Source organism: Dermochelys coriacea, chromosome 15 (genome assembly GCF_009764565.3).
Source record: "Dermochelys coriacea isolate rDerCor1 chromosome 15, rDerCor1.pri.v4, whole genome shotgun sequence".
Classification (NCBI taxonomy): domain Eukaryota; kingdom Metazoa; phylum Chordata; order Testudines; family Dermochelyidae; genus Dermochelys; species Dermochelys coriacea.
The window spans coordinates 29,641,092-29,661,287 of record NC_050082.1 but is presented as its reverse complement, the minus strand read 5'-3'; the positions used below and the strand labels follow the sequence as shown (position 1 = coordinate 29,661,287).

Here is a 20,196-nt window from a genome sequence, read left to right as displayed (position 1 = left end):
GCCTATACACTCACCACCTGTGATAATTTACATATGGAAATTTCAACTCATGATTTACTTTTGAACTTATTTCAGAGTAGCAGCTGTTTGTATTTGCAAAAAGAAAAAGTACTTGTGGCACCTTAGAGACAAATTTATTTGAGCATAAGCTTTTGTGAGCTACAGCTCACTTCGTTGGCTGCATTCAGTGGCAATCTAAGAGCTGCTGCTGCTAGTATTTGAATTAACAAGGTTCTAACTACTTGTAATACAACATGGGTCTCTATGAGCATAATGTGGGAATCTCAAGCAAATGTGTTTAGGCAACTCAGCTTCCACACCTATTGTCCATTATATTAAATGTTTTAAGTGAAACAGCTGCACCAACTTAAAGTAACTACTGCTATGAACATTTTAACAGTTGAGCTCTGTCACATTGCTGCCTTCTATTACAGTGAAATGTACTTGAAAAAATAAATGGGAAGAACCTATGACACTCTGGGGGGGTGAAAGTACTGGATAAGCTTGATGAATTTTAGGCAGCAGTTCCTATTTTGTTTTTTCCTTTTAAAAATACACAAGGGCAAGATTTAGATTTTTACAGTAGAGGATCGAAACCTCCAGGTGCCCAGCAAGGCTCAGTGGACTAACTCTACCCAACTCTTTACTTGAGCTTTCTGGAACTCTATGTACCGTGGACTTACCAATACTAAGAACCAAACAATCCAACCAGGGATTTCACACTGTTCCCTAACTTAATAGTGGGGTAAAAGCATCTGACTTAACATTCTATTTTGTTTGTAGATATGTTTTTTCATATGGTGACAAAAGGCAGAGTACTTAACTGCCTCTCCTTGTGCTATTGAGTAGATTAGTAGGAAGAGGTAGGTTGAAGCACCAGCCACCACCCCACTCCTGTACAAGCTTAAGCTCTGATTCTAAACAGCAGAGATTAGCTATAATGTCATTTAAGAGATCTGAACCTCATTACAAAGGTACATTGGGGGGTGGGGGAGTATGAATCATTTCTCCCTTTAGCACATTCTTCTAGTCTGAAGAAGAGTGAGCTAGGGGTGTTTTTTTTGTTTTTTTTTTTTTTAAAAGAAAAGCCCCAGTTTTAGAGACCTAGGAGTGTTTAATTTCAAACTAGTGGCTTCCATTGTTAAGGCTAGTACTGCACTGTTCACTAGACAGTTGGTCATAAGCACATCCAGTGCAGTGATCCCTTTTTGAAAATGAGATGGTGTGTGAAAACTTCAAATAGAGTAAATCTTAGACAAGTAAATATCCTTAAAATTTTAGAGCCTAAATTAAACTTGTGTCAAGAAGTGACATACAGCAGCACTACAATTCTCACAAACCCCATTTTACAATGCATGGGGATAAGGAAGTACAGGAGGGATTTCTGAGCACACATTACTTTGGGTTAATAGAAGATGCATGACTCTGAAAGAAACCCTTTCAGCTATAAAACAACAGTAGTTGGTAGTTTAATATCATTGATTAAACAGGGTTGCGTTAGTCAAGAATACATGCAGCTATTTACTCTTCCATCGCTGTTTTTCCTGTGTGAAGTGTAGTTGGACAGTTGACTTTGCCTTACATGCTACATCGTGTCACTTGACAGCTTCTAAACACTAGAAGCAGCTGGAATGGTGTACAGCCCTCTCCCCACTTAAGATAGCATTTTCAAATCAAGCTCCATTAGCCTACCTCTGTTGCTATTGCATTCATTGGAAATTTGACCTTTACTTCAATGGGAGAATTTGGCCGAATGCTTTTGAAAACTTCACCCTTCATTTGCACTGAGCGCACATCAGCAGCTTCATGGACTATTCCTGATAATTTCATGAAGACAGCGCCTTGATTCTTGGTTTTGAAACATTCCACAAAATCCTGATATTGTTTAACAGACAAACAGCCTGCAACATTGAGTCCTTCATACTGGTACTCACATCTCAAGGGCAACCCTTCTCAGATCCAAGCGGTTTTTGGACGACCATAGGGCTGGAAGAAAGTCAATAGCAAGAAGTACCATAAGAATTTTACATTCAAAATTAAACTCCCAGGCATGTAATACTCAAGCTGCTGGCCCCTTAGTGGCCAAGCTGTAGCTGGTGGTTCTGGTTTTGCAGACAGTACCATCTTTTATTAATGGACAAGACAACACCCTTCATGAAAAGCCACCAGTTACTTGGATAGTCCCTCCTCCAAAGAGAACTGGAGTGCCAAGCAATGAGAGGGTGTCAAAGGTTTCCATCACTGCTATGGTAAAGGGATAAGAATAAAACCACTCTGCCCTATCTAGAATTAGAAGCCAGCTGGCATAGGACAAGTTGTTATTTTTTCCTGGGCATGTAAGAAACTTTCCAAAACCAGTTAGTATTCTGGCAGCAGGAATGCTGCATTTGACAAACAGGATCCTGCTTCTTGTGTAGTTTTTTTTTGGATTCTTGGGTAGAGAAGCGGAGGTTCGGAGCAGCACTCTGAAGCACTGAATCACCTGGTGATAGCCACACACTATTGCATGGATTGAGAACTAGGATATACTTTGAGGCAGTTATGAAAGATCTTGCTTTAAAGACTTATAAAATGATTATCCGCAAAAGACAGGAAAGGGACAACACTTGAGACATACCATAGCAATCTGAACCTTCCTGAGACAGTGATCCCTTTTCATTTGGAAGACCCATTAGAAATGGCAGTGGGTGAGAGGCAGTGAACTTACTCTGCCAGCAATCACTGCCCCTGAGCAATGACACAAGAGCATTTTTAGGTGTGAAACCTTTGACTACCTCAGGAGCAGCTCTGACTTTTCCTGATGAAGAGGAACTGCTCAGAGGCAATTGTTGGTTATCTCCTGCGGCATGCTGACCTCCATTGTCAAACACCATGAACTAGCTGGGAATGGAACATTAGAGTGGGCAACGTGCATGATTCCATCTGGTCCTGCCCACGATCCTGCTCCTTACCTTACTGTGATAACCTCGCTCAGTCATGCGCTTGGCCTCTTGCCGCACTAACTCCTCACAGTGCTGCTCTGCCAGCCTTGCTGCTTCCTCCTCCTCTTTCTGGTGCTGTAACTCTTCCTGCTCTTGGAGGTGACGCTCTGTAAGCTGTGTATTTTTAAAGATATGCCCTTAAAGTGAGGTAAAGAGGTAAAGAGACCCAACTAAACAAAAGGGGGGAAGGTCAGGACTCAAGAGGCTTGAATCAGTGTCAGATCCATCTTAGTTAATTGGATACTTTAGTATCAGGGTGGGACTAAGCACCAGTTACATCCGTTTGCATGTGTACTCTACCTTTGCTAGCAAAATTGGGAAAGTTTCAGTAGAAAGTTACCGAGAACCTTGTTCTGACACTAAGGAATCTAAGAGCATTTTTCCATGCACTAAAAACTAGCAAAACTAGCTAAGCAAAGTAGATTAGCTAACAGCATCCTGAATGACCTGGGGTGCAGGTTTGATGAAGACCGGAGCTCTACCTGGGACTCCAGCTCTTGTTTGCGAGCTGTTTTTAGTTCCTCCTCTTCCTCTCTCTCTCGGCGAGTCAGCTCTTTTGCCTCCTCAAGCTCTCGAATCAGTTGTTCCCGGTATTTTACACATTCCTCCTGGGCATGTCGATTTAGCTCCACCTTCTCTTGGATCTGACACAGTCTGCCTGCAAGGACCTGTTTGGAGTAAGAAGGGGGATGAAGGGAAGAAATAGGGTAAATAGAAAGAAAGGGGCCAGACTCAGAAACCAAACTAAGCAGATCTTTATAGAGACAGTTAAGCCAGTTCTCAGAAGATACACTGGGCCAGCAGAAAAGCCCATCCCCTGGCACAGAGGTAACCAGAGGCCTTACTAAGCCTCTACTATGTATTCTATCTAAATTATAGACCAGTATAAAAGTCCCTGTTTTAACCAGGAGAGCAAAGTAATCGCTGTAGAGAGGGCACCACACCTCATTCATCAGTCTGTCTCTGGCCTTCCTCTCTCTCTCCCATTCTTCTTCTCTTTTTTCCCACACTTGTTTAGCTTCTTCCCTGAAGGAAAGAGAGAGAGAGCGGAGAGTTGATTTCCAGCATTATTGCTTGCAATAAAGAGACAGGAACAGAGATGCCTTCAATACCTTATTCCATGCAGCCTCTCCAGTCTACATGTTGTCAAGGTTCCTTTCCCACTCTGAACTCTAGGGTACAGATGTGGGGACCTGCATGAAAACCTCCTAAGCTTACTTTTACCAGCTTAGGTTAAAACTTCCTCAAGGTACAAACTATTTTACCTTTTGCCCTTGCACTTTTGCTGACACCACCAAACGTCTAACCGGGTTTATTATTGGGAAAGAGTAGTTTGGAAACGTCTTTCCCCCCCAAAAATCCTCACCAAAACCTTGCACCCCCCTTCCTGGGGAAGGTTTGATAAAAATCCTCACCAATTTGCATAGGTGACCACAGACCCAAACCCCTGGATCTTAAGAACAATGAAAAAAAGCATTCAGTTTCTTACAAGAAGAATTTTAATAGAAGAAAAGGTAAAAAGAATCACCTCTGTAAAATAAGGATGGTAAATACCTTACAGGGTAATTAGATTCAAAACATAGAGAATCCCTCTAGGCAACACCTTAAGTTACAAAAAGACACGAAGATAGGAATATCCATTCTATTCAGCACAACTTATTTTCTCAGCCATTTAAAGAAATCATAATCTAACGCATATCTAGCTAGATTACTTATTAAGTTCTAAGACCATTCCTGTTCTGTCCCCGGCACAAGCATCACACAGACAGACCCAGACCCTTTGTTTCTCCCCCCCTCCAGCTTTGAAAGTATCTTGTCTCCTCAGTGATCATTTTGGTCAGATGCCAGCGAGGTTATCCTAGCTTCTTAACCCTTTACAGGTGAAAGAGCTTTTCCTCTGGCCAGGAGGGATTTTTAAAGGTGGTTACCCTTCCCTTTATATTTATGACACATGTGATGTAGAGAACTGCATGAAATAAATTTGTCTGTTCTAAATCTTATGCTCAGAGATGCTCCTGCCTCCGACATGAGAATGGGATGGGAAACCAGAGCACTGCCAGAAAATTTAGTTTGCAAAGCTTCTCTTTCGTAACAGTATGTACGACAAAGAAAGTCCCTCTGCAGCCTGACTTGTCTGGACATGAAGTATCATACTGACTCCTCTAGCTTTCACTGAGCCAAATTCTACTCCCACTCACACCCCATGGAAACTTTTTGAAGTCAGTGGGGTTACAGTGGATTCTCTTTCAACCTCCATCTCTCTTGAGAAACAAAGGAAACACCACACAACTTTAGAAGTCATACATAGGCCACAAAGCCCACTGGCTAGATGATCAAATGTTGGTTTTAAGTTCTTGTCAGAAAAGTCTGACTAGAGTCCTGATGTGGATGGGCAAGGATCAGACTTGTTCAATGTTGCCAATCCATTATTTCTAAAAATACTTGCTCCCTGTTTATTAATTTTAGTACTAGTTGCAACAAGAGAAAGATGGATTATGGAATCACTCCCATCAAGGAGAAGGAACCAGAGGTCTTGATGCTTTTCAGCCAAAAGAACTGTGTCCTTTCACCTTAATATCCTTGTGTTACCTCCACATTGTGACTGGATGGCTAAACCATTCAACATAAAAGATAGAAAGTAGAAAAGGACATAAAAATCACCCCTTCTTCTGTTACACAGGACTCTGTGTAATCAGCCTTTCCTTCTAAAACTGCAAGACTAACTAGGAAGCCAGGAAGAAGATGGCTTCAAGTTGTCCCTTCCTCACCTGTGTGTAACAACACAGTAACATTTACAGAGTTCTACCAACCTAGAAGAAAGGATGTTTTTAAAGGGAAGCATTCATCACATTTAAACTCTCTCCAGCAACCTACAGGAGGCTTGTCAGACTCACCTGAAAATGGTCTCCAGTTCTGCCTCTCGTGCCTTTTCTAACTGGAGCTGCTCCTCAATTACATGTTTCATCCAGGCGGCATCTGCAGCAGCCCGCTCCCGTCTAGCAGACTGGAGGCGTTGGTCCGCATCTTCCTTCTCTAGAAGGGCTAATAGTATTTGCCTGTCCATCTCCTAGAGAAAAGCCAGAAAAGACACACACACACACACACACAGAGTAGGTTTTCAAACCAGGCTGCAAGTAAGTTCTCAATGTGCACAAACATGCTAATGTCAAGACTGATCATGGACTGGAAGCTCATAACAGATCCTCAGCACCATTTCTAATTTCCTCTTGCCCTAATGCCACCAGGGGGAGATGGAAGGGGCTTGGTAAGGCTCTGGGCAGATGAGATACGCAAACAAAGTACTCAACATGCAGAAGCAGCAGTTTATAGTGCAAGAAGAGTGTACTACATCGAACAGTTAAGGGATCTCTGGTCTTGTCTTACCAGCTCCTGTTGTATCTGCTGTGCACGTCTCTTTAGTTGGGCATTATACTGATGTCTCAAAAAGCGACTAGGAAAAAGAGGATACAAAACCAGACTAGCTCCAAAGTCCCATGTTCTTATTTAGCAACATTCAGAAAAGCGAACCATGACTTGTACCATCTATAAGCATTGGTAGGGGAAACGGTTCTTACTGCGTTAGAAAAAAAATTGCACTATGTCTATTTAAAGCGCTAGCCCATCCACTGCTCTGGATTTTCCAGATCTACAATATTAAGTAAATTAACATATACAGCCCACAGTAACACTGACAATATCTCCACATACAGTAAGTACTACCATGGACATAGGAATGGCTTTCTCCCAGCACCCACAGCACTCAACTATACCATATCATACCCAAGCTCCAGCTTCTTCCTGCATGCTTCCATTTGCTTCCTCTCTTCTTCCAGCTCCTCTAGCTCCCATTGCTGTTTTAGTAAATGCTCTTGCTCTTTCTTCAGTTTTGTTGCCTGTTATAAAAGGAATAGCATTTCAGGGAGCTACAGCCTCCAGCTTTCCCATCCATGCTCAGATTCTTTATAGCTGTTGCAGAAGGGCAAAAGCAGCACAGAGAACCAGTTACACAGCACAATCTTTCATTTTCCCATCAGTACTGGAGTAACATCTGCAATTCTCTTTATCCAGCACTACCATCAGAACAGGGTACGTTCTTCAGGATGTACTTTCCAATATAACAACCATGCCCATTGAGTCAGAAGCTGCTTCAATAACTGGTTGGTTCTCGCTGACAGAGAGCAGTAGCCATAAAGCCTGATTCTGAGGGTTCCAGTGGGAAATAAGGAGAAGGGAAGAAGATAAAATCCTCCCGAATCTGGAAGTGTTCTCAGGTATTGGCAGCATGAAACATTTTGAGACAAATTCCTTCCAGCAGGAGGCTGGCACCCCACCTCAGAATTGAACCTCTGTACCTGTGGTTGTGACATGTTTTACTGCCAGCAGTGGGATGAGTTCTAAAAAGAACTAGACTCCTTTTCAAGCAGTTTTTTTGGGGGGGGTATGGTAAATATCCCACACTAATTTCACTCTTGCCTTAATGTGTTAGAATTTTGGAGACATAACTAGGAACTCCTGTTGGAAAAAAGCCTTCAGGCTGCAAGCTACCATGCTTGGTGAGGTTCCTAAAACAACCCTCCTTTCTCTGAGGCAACAAATGAAATTGGGGTGCTCAAATACTTAGGGAGGAACACATGAAGGCCCACGGCTAAATCTCACAGAAAAGTACCAACACGCAGGTAGAAAGTAAGGAGCCATTGCTAGCAGAAGCCACGTCACATCCAGTTAGAACGACTGACCCTGCTGCTTCACCTCAGTACTGAGAAACAGATTCAGCCAGAATCATAAGACTGGCCTGACCTCTCCCTTCTATGATTCCATTACTGTGGGTTCAGAACCAACTCACTGCTCTGGTATCTCCCACCTGGACTGGAGACTATCAAGTGCACTCTGCTTCAGATGAGGGGAAACTAAATAGTTACCTGCATCTCCCGGAACTTCAGTTCTTCCATTTGTTGCAATAACACCTCAGCTCGTTTCTTCTCTTCCAGCTGCCTCCTTTCTTCCTCTTGTTTCAGTCTTTCCAGTGCTTCCCTTCGGGCAATTTCATATTCATTTTCATACCGTCTTTTTTCTTCTCTTTCAGTTGCTTCTCGCTGATTGAGCCCAAACAAAATATTTAATGTAATAACTGTAATTCAATACCAAATCACATGTATTTCAACTAATAGGGTGTTCTATATATACAAATATTCTAACATTTTAAAAGCCTGGGTTATCAGTCACTTCAGTAAAAGAAGCCTGATTTTCAAACATGCAGAGCACCCAGTGACCACTGGATTCCAACTGGAAATGAAGGTACTCCACATTATTTTAAATTAGTTCAAAGCCTTATGCACCTCTAACGGGATCAAAGAGACAATGCTGAAATGGAGCCCTCCTTATTTGAAATAATGTTTATATCTGTGTGATGCTGACAGACCAGCATCTGGTCACGGGGGTCGTGGTCAAGCTAAGGCCCCTAGGCTTCACTGAACACTGACAAATACATAGCTGGAAACCAGCCTGGCTCACCTGCATGTTACTATTGTTAATACAGACATCAGAGTTATAAGAATGTGTTTAGACTTTATGAAATGCTTGTAGGATGCTGCATGTACACCAGACGCTCGCTAGAACGCGGGATTCAGGATCCATGCAGGGACCGTCTTATAGCGGGGGCAGCATTAGCATGGATCCCAATTTAAATATTTAAATTTGGGATCCATCGTCACAACTGCGCTATATGCGAATCCGCACTATAGCGATGCGTGCTCTAGTGAGGGTCCGCTGTATTCAGCTTATGTCGGTACCCCATGTTAGAAGGTCATCTTTAAGTGTGTGCTCTGTAACTACAAAAGTGTTTGCTCTACAACTGTAAACCCCCACAATCTGAAGAGAAGCATTAACAAGTGTGAAATACCAATATACTGAAAGAGGTGTCCTCTGCCCAACAAAAGACCCATTGATGCCAGACAAACCACTGGACATCAGTGGACGAAAGACTTTGTTGATTGCTCCCCCCACACCCATCGAGAGGAGACATGCAACAGTTGTTGAACTTTGGGGGATGGGAATAAAAATCCGCATCAAGAAGAATGTGTTATCGCTATGCTGGTTGGACTTCAGGGAGAAGGCAAACCTTCAGAGCACAAGCAAGAGATCCCCCGCTGTTTAGCTGGGTAAGCCCTAAAGGACATATAGAACCTACACATTACAGCACGGTTTATTACTTTTTGGAACCTAAGATTATAACTCATTTGTGTGTGTATGTTTACCTACTTTAACCTAATAACTCTTATTTCCTTTTCTTAGTTAGTAAAACTTTAGTTAGTTTATAATAGGACTGGCTACAAGCATTGTCTTTGGTGAGAAACCTAAGGTACAAATGACCTGGGGTGACAGGGAGTAACCTGAATATTATTGTGATTTTTTTGGTGTAAGGGTCCATCTATCACAGTGCCCAGATAAACCAGAGTGCCCAAAGGGACCGCCTGTGACTCCATGTTAAGGCTGTTATAGCCCCTGAGGAGTTCACACTTGATACTTGGTTGGTGAAATCTAATTATAGAACATACAAACAATGGCACAAATTCCAAATTTGCTGTAACAGTCTGCCCTGAAGTTGGCACTCATGTCTGCGAGCCACTCCAGGAAGCTTGACAATCTGTACTTTCACTGCCAACATAGCTATCTGCTGCAGGCTGCCTTCAAACTAACCAAAGAGTTAAATAAGACCTCGCTTATTTTGGTATCTGAAACTGCTAAGTTTGCCAAAGTTTAGTTTGTGGTGTAGGAACAAGTTCTTGAAGATGTGCTCACATGGGTACTGCATTTAGGTCTCTTAGATTGGAACAGTGCCCTTGGTGCCACAACAAATCATGCAATTTATTTAGTCTACTAAGCAATGCCACTGGTTTTATATTATCAAGCAAACAAACCAGAAATAAAGCCAAAAAAGGAGATTTATATACTTGCCTGAGAGAGAAGATGAGGCAGAATTAAATTGCAAGATCCCATCTTCATGGGAAACAGTGAGGCACCACTATACATTCACTCACAACTGAGTAGAAGAAAGTATTTGGTAGTCCCTTCCACCTCTGACAACACTAATATCTATGCACAGGAAGTGGAAGGCTTCCAAGTCTCTACAGAAAGAAGGTTTCTGCGGGGGTGGGGTAGGGGAAGAAGTCAGATAAAATGAGCATTCCTCTCCCCACCCCAAAAAACCCAAAAAAGTATCTGCTCTTACATTTCAGCACTCTTTCCACAGCTAAGAGGTACCAGGAGTGGTGGTTCTCAAACTATGGGTCAGGACCCCAAAGTGGGTTGCAACTCCGTTCTAATGGGGTCATCAGGGCTGGCATTAGACTTGCTGGGGCTCAGAGCCCGAGCCCCACCGCCTGCAGCCAAAGCCTGAGCCCTGGGTGGCGGGGCTCAGGCTACAGGCCCCCCTCCTGTGGTCTCACAGTAATTTTTGTTGTCAGACGGGGGTCATGGTGCAATGAAACAATGAATGTAATTAGAAACCCTGACTTAGAGCAATCCTAGCATACCTGCTTCTTTTCTGTTAGCTGATCACCCCAAACGTCTATCACATGTTTCTTGTGGAGCTCTGACTCAATCTGAAGAAGAGAACAGAGATAATCATAAAATCAAGTTGTGCAGTCCGGTCTCCCATTCTGTACCATGTCATATGAAACAGGCTCTAAGAAACTATGATGTGGATTATCATAGGTCTGCAGAAGGGAGAAATAACTAACTAGTAAGCATTGCATTCCAAGACAACTGTCTGTTCTGGGGTAGCCAACAGTGTAGCAGCAGAATCCCCTAAGCTTGGCTGTGACGGGGAGATTCTCAGCCTTCAGAAGAGGAGACTAAATGACCACCTATCTCAGTTGAGATGCTCGTGAACCTCTTTGGCCAAGGAGGTTAGATGGGGGTCTGTGGAGCCTACTGATACACCGCTACCTAAGCCACTGCTAAGGATCAGATTGCAGCATGGAACACTGAGCAGCAGAATTCCTTCCAGCAAATTTGCCCACCACCCCAGAAGTGAGCCTTTATAGCAGCGGTTGTGACATGTTTTACAGCCAGCAGTGGGATGTTCTTTCTGCCAAGGTCTGAACATGCAATTGGTACAGCATTCCTCAGCCCCTGCTAGCCCTAGGACTCATGTAGCAATTCCAATCACAGGACTAGTTGGGAATAATCACAAATGTTAAAGACTATAGCAATAAGCAGGCAGAGTGGAAGGCCAGCAGAACAAAGGCTAAGAAAGCACTTTAGTGGTACAGAATACAATTTTCAACAGCATCTAAGTCCCTTAGGAAGTTCAGTCCCATTGACTTCTAAAGGGACTTAGATGCTTTTGAAAACTGTATTCGCTAAGCCTATAGTACAAGGCAAAGCCGAGTATCTGAGAATCTTGCTGTCTGTCTAGTTTCTTGCATTGGCACCAACCTTACCTAACAAGGAGGTGCTTCTACTTTAGTGATTGCATTTGAGGGTCTGCAGAGTCAGTAATGGAATAAAGAGTTTTCTGATTATTTGGAAGAACACATGTCTCTGGAGTGATGATACAGAACTCTTAAGTAGTTGAACCATTTTTCTTGGCTTGACATCTGTTACTTAATTTTTAAAAATCTAAAACCTGATTTAGTACACACAGAACATTAGTGAAGCGATCCCAGTAATTATCACCTCTCGGAGTTTGGTATTGTTCTTCTTCCAGTGTTCATACAGCAGCTCTTCAGCAACCTATCAACAAAACATGAGAGTCAGACCACATCAGAGTAGATCAAAATGTTAATAAATATTAACATCTCCCAAAACATCAGTTAAGTATGATCAGGGTTGGGAAATACAGACAATCCCTCCAGACAGCTAGTGAATACATCTTTGGAATGTTACTAAATCAAAGGGATTGGCCATCCCATCAGCATGTCAGGAACATATACTATTGTAATTATATGGGGGGGGAGGGGAAATTACTCTTATTAAGGATTAATCTTCCAATAAGATTGAGCCAATTGGAGGCTCAATCCTCCAATTCTAAACCCCAAAATTTTTAGACAGACATATTACTGGATAGAATTATATGGCATCTCTCCTCCAGAAGGCTCTCCAAATGCTTTGCAAACTGTCTATTTAAGGATTGACTCACCCACCAGTGACATGCAGCCAATTCATGGTTCAGTTTGGCAGCCACCCCTGGAAGTAGCAACAGGAGGGAAAGTGAAGAATGACTTCTCCAGTTAAAACTGCTGCAGCAATATTAACTAGGTTGAGTGTAATAGTCAGGATCTCAGAGATAGCACCCAGCTCTTACAGAAAGTGCTGTGGAACCTTCAACAGCAAGAAGTCAAGACTAGTTCTTCCTCTCATGTTGTTTGACACTCTGTTAACCAAGCCCAAAACAGGTATTTAGACATCACGAGTTCCCTTTCCTGCAGGACGCAGACACAGGGGACATTTATTTCTCTAACCAAGTTTTAAATCAAAGAGAGACTTACCCTTAGCCCCAGGTGTGAGAGGGACAGAAGGGCACCCCAGCTCAGCCCACCCCCCGCCCCCCGCCCGCTTCTCACAAGCTACCTTTTTCCGGCGCTCTTCTTTGGCAGATTTCAAGTCTCCACTTCTCTCTCGGATCTTGCTCAGATCCGACTCCTTGTTCAGCCTCAGCTCCCCGAGTTCTGCTGCTAGCAATTCTCGCTCCTGGTACAAAAGTTTCCTAAGTTGCTCTCGTCTCTGCTCCAAGCTGATTTTTTTCCCCTCTTTCATCGTCTCGCCGTGGTATGCATTCATGCTACCGAAGACACGCAAGGGAAGGGAGGATTAAGCATCATGCTAGCCCAGAGCAAGATCGCCTGCAAAACACGGGGCCGTCTCATGACACAGACCCCTTGCTGCTCCGAACCCCTTCTCAGCTTACCAGACTAGGGACAAAGCTGGACCCGCCCGTGTCCGCTGCCTCCCACGCAAGACAGGCGCACAGGCCGCTCCGCCCCGGTGCCAAGCGGGGCGGCGGGGCCCCGAGGCCCGGAACACGAGCCGGCCCGGCGCGGGGGAGCCCCAGCGGCCCCGGGTTCTTACCTCCGCTGATAGCACCGGCGCGAGCTCCACTGGCCGTGCTGGGCGCTGCAGAGCCCGGACTGCTGGAAATAGCGGCTGTTCCGCTCCCACTGCTGCCGCCAGCGGGCCTCCTGCTCCCGCTGCCGCACGATCTGCTTCTCCAGGGCTCTGCTGCGGCGGGGCCCGGCGGGCAGCGCGGGCAAGGCCATCTGCACTGGGGACTCACCGCCGCGCAGCGCCCCCGCCGAAGCCCTACAGGCCCGGCCCGGCCCGGCCCGGCCCCGCAACCCCCGGGGAGCCCAGCGCCAGGCAGGGGCCAGCCCCCGGGGAACCCGCCCCGGGCGAGAGGCAGCCACCGGCTGTGGGGGGGGGGGGGGGCTCACCGCGAGCGGCGCCCGCCGGGGAAACGGTAACGGCTTCAGCACGTCCGGCCTCCGCCGCGCAGCACCATGGCAACGCTTCCGGGCGGGGCGACGGGCGCCTTCGAGGGACACGCTGGCCCTCAGCGCGCAACCAGGCGAGACCGACCCGCTCGGCCTGGCCCCGCCCCCGGCCCCGGCCCCGGCCCCGCCCCCTCCTGTGCGCGCGGGCACTTTCCGCAGCCGGCCCGTGCAAACTTCCTCCCCCCAGTGTGTGAACGCACACATGCCCCCTCCCACTCTTTGTGCTCACACGCCTTTGCACGCACACATTCCCACTCACACCCCTTTGTGCTCACACACCTTTGCACGCACACATTCCCCCTCCCACTCTTTGTGCTCACACGCATTTTCTCACACACTTTCCCACTCATGCCCCTTTGTGCTCACACGTGTTTGCACGCATACATTCCCCCCCACTCTTTGTGCTCACATGCATTTTCTTGCACACTTTTCCTCTCACACCCCTTTGTGCTCACACACGTTTGCACGCACACATGCCCCCTCCCACTCTTTGTGCTCACATGCATTTGCATTCACACATGCCCCCCCACTCTTTGTGCTCACACGTGTTTGCACGCACACATTCCCACTCACACCCCTTTGTGCTCACACACGTTTGCATGCACACATTCCCCCTCCCACTCTTTGTGCTCACACGCTTTTGCATGCAAACATTCCCACTCACGCCCCTTTGTGCTCACATGCGTTTGCATGCACACATTCCCCCTCCCACTCTTTGTGCTCACACGCTTTTGCACGCACACATTCCCACTCACACCCCTTTGTGCTCACATGCATTTGCACACACACTTTCCCACTCACGCCCCTTTGTGCTCACACGTGTTTGCACACACACATTCCCCCTCCCACCCTTTGTGCTCACACACATTTGCACGCACACATTCCCACTCACACCCCTTTGATGCTCACACTTACATGCACATAGGTGCGCTATTTGCATGTGCATGCGGACCATTTGCACCTGCAGTCATGTCACCCTGCACGTATTTTCATTTTGAACAACGAACACATTTGGAAATCTGGCCCTTTATTGTTTATCAAGCCCTGCCAGAGATTCCCAGGAACGCGAAGGACTCACTAACCTGTCACTAGAAAAGGAGGACTTGTGGCACCTCAGAGACTAACAAATTTATTTGAGCATAAGCTTTCATGAGCTACAGCTCACTTCATCGGATGCATTCAGTGAATACATACATTTTTCCACTGGGATAGGGAGAGTGTTCCGGAGGTATCTGAGTAGTAGGAGAATGCAAAGATGAAGAGAGAAAAGGAGAGGTGAGGTAGAATTGATTCCATGGGCAGACACCTGCATTTTAAAGGGTCAATCTTGAATTTAAAATTATGCATTTAAATTTGCCTGTGCTGCTAATAACACCAGTATTGTTCACACCGGAAGAATGTTAATAAGCTAATGTATTTTTCACCAATTATGCCATTTGTTTGCTTTTATCATTCCAGGCAGAATGACCCAGAAGATGGACTTCCAGTCAGTTTTACTTGTGATGAGGATGGGATGGGAGTTACAATGTGAATGAAATGATATAATAGTAGTACTGGGAGGGATGACTCTGCAAAGACACAGGTTATGCCTCTGAGCAGACCCAAGACAAACAAGATGTTTCCAGTAGCCTGAGCAGCAGACACAAACTGACCTGAGGGCTACTGCAGTAATTTAATACATTGTGGTGGGCCTTCTCTACTGCACTGTGAGTGCATTAGTAAATACGACATTCTCTGATTGTCATGAAGTAGCCTCAGGTGATATAATTGAGGTTGCAAACGCTGCAGGGGAAGGTTTAGTGACAAACAGAACACCATTTCAATTGAATTTAAAAAAAAAAAACGTTGCTATTAGGCATTATAAATCCTTGGTTTTATAAATACCTAGTTTTTTGGCTCTGAATTGACTTGAGATGTCTCCTTCTAAGATCAAAAAATACATGTGAACATTTTAGGCACCTACGTTACAGCCTTGCACTCAATGTGACAGTTAGTAAATCACGCTCTCTTGAGTCTGACCTTACTGAAACAATTTCTTTAGCAGAATATTGAAATGGCTGAATTGCCTTCAATGTCCTGTGTGCAGAATAGATGGGTTTCAGAGATGAGCCAGTATGCAAAACGAACGTTGCTGTCTGTGTGTTAACCTTTGGGAAGCAGGCTGCATGATGAGCAAAGCATTACAAAACATCCACACGCTGACCATTAAGACCAGAGATCTGACCGGCAGTCAAGGAGATACCTATGATATGTCTGGCAGTACCACTGGGATGAATCTAACTGAACGGGGTTTTGCTCTTAGCTTTGAGCTGGTGCTGGGTTTTGGAAATGCTCTGTTATTGTTATACATAGAAATGTTACTTGCACTGGAGGGTGAGGAATATAATTTCTTTTAGACCTGGTTTAAAAGTTACAGTGAATAAGCAACAAGTTGTTGACAATAGCATTTGCTATAGGTGCAGGCAGTGTTGTAGTGGGGGTGAACTCACAAAGATGAAAGGGAGCGCAACCTGGTGTTCTCAACAAGCTAGTCCCAAATCATCTGGTGTCTGTATGAACCTGAAGAAATCCCACGGATTCAAATCAACAATCTCTTGACACTCCCTCTAATAATCCTATCTCTTGTTGAATTCTGCATTTGGTGCAAGAACATACATAGGCTGATCATCGTTATTAGTCACTTAATAAGAGCTCAGGTAAGGGTATCACTGTTATGGAGGGGGGCAAATTAGATGCACTGCCCTATCTTTAGATAGCACGATGTGGTCGCAGGTTTCTAAGCTTCTGCATCTCTACAAAGGCTGGAGAGACTGTTCTAGTCACATTTTCCAACGGGTTGGCAGGTTTTCCTGACATTGCCAAGCAAGGTTATAAACCTAATGGAGGTAAGATTGCAAATTGGATGCATTTTTAAAAGTCGGATTTCTCATCTCTGGTTGTGGGACACCAGAAATTTAAGTCACTCAAGTAATATTAATAATTTACACTCACTCATTTGCCTACTGGCCTGGCCAGTAAACTACAGAACTCCCCTAAATTAGGTGCTTTTAATTTATATTATTACTACAAATCTTTCTTAAATAATCCTGCAGCAGGTTCTAGCTATAAAATACCACTCAGATATAGGAATAATCAGCAAGAAGGGAACCTTCATGACTTGAGTATGGCAAAACTGAACTACATGAACTTTTGACCTGGCTGATATAAATTCTCAGAGAGGACAGAGAACTCATACCCAAGAAAGGACCATAGACTTGCAAACAGAAGTCAACAAACCCCAAGGACACAGAACAAACTATTCCAAGTGAATCATATTCCAAATACCTTTTACTCCCAGTTTATCATCTGTTCACACTCCCTCTTGCTGACAGGTCCAAGTTCTTCAGCTAGAAGTTGTAAAGAAGACAGAGGTTGTGCAACTAACAAATACAAGTGCTTGTGGATTGTAGGCGAATAACTCACATTTAGCTAAATATCGCATACAAATCATGAACTCTGAATACCTGTGACATCAGAATTGCTTCCATTGTCATTTCACAAAAACTGAGCTATGCCACCTCTGATTTCATCAAGACAGAGGAGGCGACTGGGTCTATCGGAGAAAGATTCCACTCAAACACAATTCAACTAGTGGGCACACAGTCACACATGCTAGAGTGAAAGTTGCTTAACAATGTAATCCCCTGTTTTCACATGCTCATTATTTACTGAAAAATGCCTGCTGACCTGGATATTTCTATGATTGTTTTCTGCTCAAAGAGCTTTTGTTGTTGTTAAATTTCGAACAAAATGCGGCATTTTAAAAAAGACAAATAACAATAGGCAACATTCTAAAAAGGAGGTAAAAAAGTACAGACATAGAAAGCCAGGTATATCCAGGGCTAGCATTTACAGCTTGCAAAATACATTCTCTTTATACAACTGAGCACAAAACATTTTTGAGGTTTGTTAAGTATGTACCTGATCACCCTGTGCTTTAATTGCATGTCAATAGACACCGGTCAGTCTGGAGGCTTAAAGCAGCTATTAATATAAATTATTTATACAGTGCTCAAAGTCTACATGACATGTTATAAATTGAGAAAAGGGGTGAAATCCTAACTCTATTGACATAAATGGAAGTTTTGCTATTGACTTCAATAGAGCCAGGATTTCACCCATGGTCCCTGCCCTCACAATCTTACAAATGAAGAGCCTGATCCTATGAGGTGCTGAGGTTACCACTGTGTGTGATGAGGGTGTCCAGCACTTGGCAGGATTGGGTCCTAAATAAGCTTAAGCTCTTTCATAAGTGCACACTTGTATATGTGTGTTACTAGCAGTTTGAACAATTATGCAGCCACAAATAAAATGGTTGAACAGGTTCAGTGATCTGTAGGATTTGAGTTGTTTTAGGCACTTGTTGCTACCTCAACTATTTACTGTGCCTTTAAACCTTACCCCCTTGTAAAGCGTTCAAGCACTTTAAGTATTTATTATGCTGTAAATATTTAAGGCAGTTTAAAGTTATCCTCTTCAGCATTTGAGTTGACATAAGCACTTATGTCAACTTAAGACATTTATTCTTTTTCTAAAACCTAGAAAATTAAATGCAAATTATTGTACCAATTTACTATTAGTGCTGCAAAGTTAAAATCACAAAAGACTCAGAAAATGCAAAAATTCAGATTCCAACAGCAACATTAACCTGCTTGTGATGCACATATACAATGTTTTGCTCTTGTTTTGTCGGTTAAATGTCCCGTTTGATATCTTACTATGCATACCATAAAATATATAATATAAATGTAAAACAGAGGAGATGACAAGATAATGGAGTGTTGGAGTCTCTACTTCTGCACTTCTGACTTTAATTGTGCTACCTTAACATTGCATTAACACAATTTTTATTTATTTAATTACGTACAGGACTTCTTATGGAAGTGTGCCTTTGAGACAAATTAGTGAAGATGTATTATTCAGCAAGTTGCTTCTCAAGGATACTGCAGTAATAGATAATCTGATTCAGGCTTCTGTCACTAACAATTCCTATCTCTACGCTGGGGCCTGCCACGCTTAATGGGATTAATGTTAGTTACTATAATTTACTACATTTCCATCTTGTCTTCTCTTCCCAGAGTTCCATTTCCCCATGGATGTATTTTGTTTCAGAAATGCCATGGACCACAGTGTGAATTTAGGGAAAGCACTCTCTTTGCCCAGAAAAAAAGCACCGCACATGGACTTTGAATGGAAAAAGCACTCTGTGTGCAGGATTTTGGTTTGAATCTTTTTCCTCCCTTTTGAGGAAGTGCTTAAAATTCACCGTCTGCATGTCAAGTTTTTTAAGCCTGATCTAACAGGGACAATAAGTTATGTGCCAATTAAACCATCTGGTCTATATAAAAAATTTAGCTATATTAAATATTTAATGACAAAGTAGATTAGAATACCTCATTAAGGCCTGAGAAAGGAACCTCTGGAGCAGGGCCAATGAAGTATAAATAAAGAGGCTGGACAATCAGTCAGTTTTACCAGCATGTGTTGCTAGGATTAAAGTTTGATTTATAGATGCTATCATTGAGAAAATCATATACAAATACATTTCTGAATTGCGTTCAGTGCAGATGCTCCAGCACACTTCTGTCTCATGTGGCTCTACCCGGTGAAGTAGAGCTGTAATTGGCAGATATTTTCACAAATGGGGAAAGCCAGCACAATGTGAGACTGCAACGTGGACAGGCACCAAAGGGCACAAAGTTCTGACTTAAGCTACACACGGTAGTTCCTGGCACAAAAAGGCCTCGAGATACATTTGTCCCTGCCAGGTTGACCTTTAGCCAAGCAAGCAGTGAAATATATTTTGCTCCTGAGCCAGAATGGGATGTTATAATGATCAGGTTAATGACCCAGCACAGGGCTCTTGGCATATAATGCAGGATTTAAAAGCAACTGAAAGAAACATTTTGGGAGGGGAAAACAGATAAAAGGTTCAACCTTAATGAAATATACTGGAATTCAGGTTGTCAGGATAACCTCTGCAGAACACATGGACCAGTCCCAGTTCTCACAGCTCTGGCCTGCAAACCTACCTTTGAAAGCCATTGGTGCTGGCTGCCATGAACTCAGCTCAGCCAACAGGCATGTAGGCCTTTCGTGCTGGATGGCATTAATTCCAGAAGGATGACTTGGCTAGCAAGCTGCCTTCTGGGGATAATGCTGAGTGTCGGTTTGGTCCCTGGGGCACATCATGCATCACTAGTGCTACCTCCATCAATGGCTATTAGCCAGGATGGGCAGGGATGGTGTCCCTAGCCTCTTTTTGCCAGAAGCTGGGAATGGGCGACTGGGGATGGATCACTTGATGATGATCTGTTCTGTTCATTTCCTTTGGGGCACCTGGCACTGGCCACTGGAAACCAGGATACTGGGCTAGATAGACCTTTGGTCTGACCCAGTATGGCCGTTTTTATGGTTCTTATGGTCCATGGGACATACTGGGCACCTCTGCAGTGGGGCGTGCTGGTCTTTGTGATTCTGCTTGGCTGGGGAGTGTCAGGCACTGCTGCCACTAGCATAGTGGGACATGCCTGGTGCTCTGGTTGGCACTAGCATACTGGTGCATGCCAGGGGCTGTGTCTGGCACTAGCATGGCAGGGCGCACTGGGGTCTGTGGATGGCACTAAGGTGGGGTGTACTGAGCTCTGGCAGTAAAACACCATAATAGAGGCTCAAATTATATG

General features: G+C 44.1%; 1 protein-coding gene across 4 annotated transcripts; it reads right to left on the bottom strand.

Annotated features, from left to right (window-relative positions):
* Positions 1-1,249: 1,249 nt before the first annotated feature.
* LOC119843526 (trichoplein keratin filament binding) lies at positions 1,250-13,636 on the bottom strand. Of its 4 annotated transcripts, XM_043498228.1 has the most exons (13): positions 13,415-13,636; positions 13,053-13,240; positions 12,555-12,765; positions 11,661-11,717; positions 10,514-10,582; positions 7,901-8,074; positions 6,762-6,874; positions 6,366-6,432; positions 5,876-6,048; positions 3,926-4,007; positions 3,464-3,649; positions 2,952-3,095; positions 1,250-1,986 (listed from the first exon to the last, which is right to left on the bottom strand). In XM_043498228.1, the coding sequence occupies exons 2-13, from the start codon at positions 13,238-13,240 to the stop codon at positions 1,954-1,956; spliced, it is 1,497 nt and encodes a 498-aa protein (XP_043354163.1). In that variant the 5' UTR covers positions 13,415-13,636; the 3' UTR covers positions 1,250-1,953. The 4 variants fall into 4 exon arrangements, with proteins under 4 accessions (XP_043354163.1, XP_043354166.1, XP_043354164.1 ...); XM_043498231.1 differs by lacking the exon at positions 10,514-10,582 and having other exon boundaries at positions 13,415-13,493; XM_043498229.1 differs by lacking the exon at positions 13,415-13,636 and having other exon boundaries at positions 3,950-4,007; positions 13,053-13,287.
* Between the last annotated feature and the right edge of the window lie 6,560 nt (positions 13,637-20,196).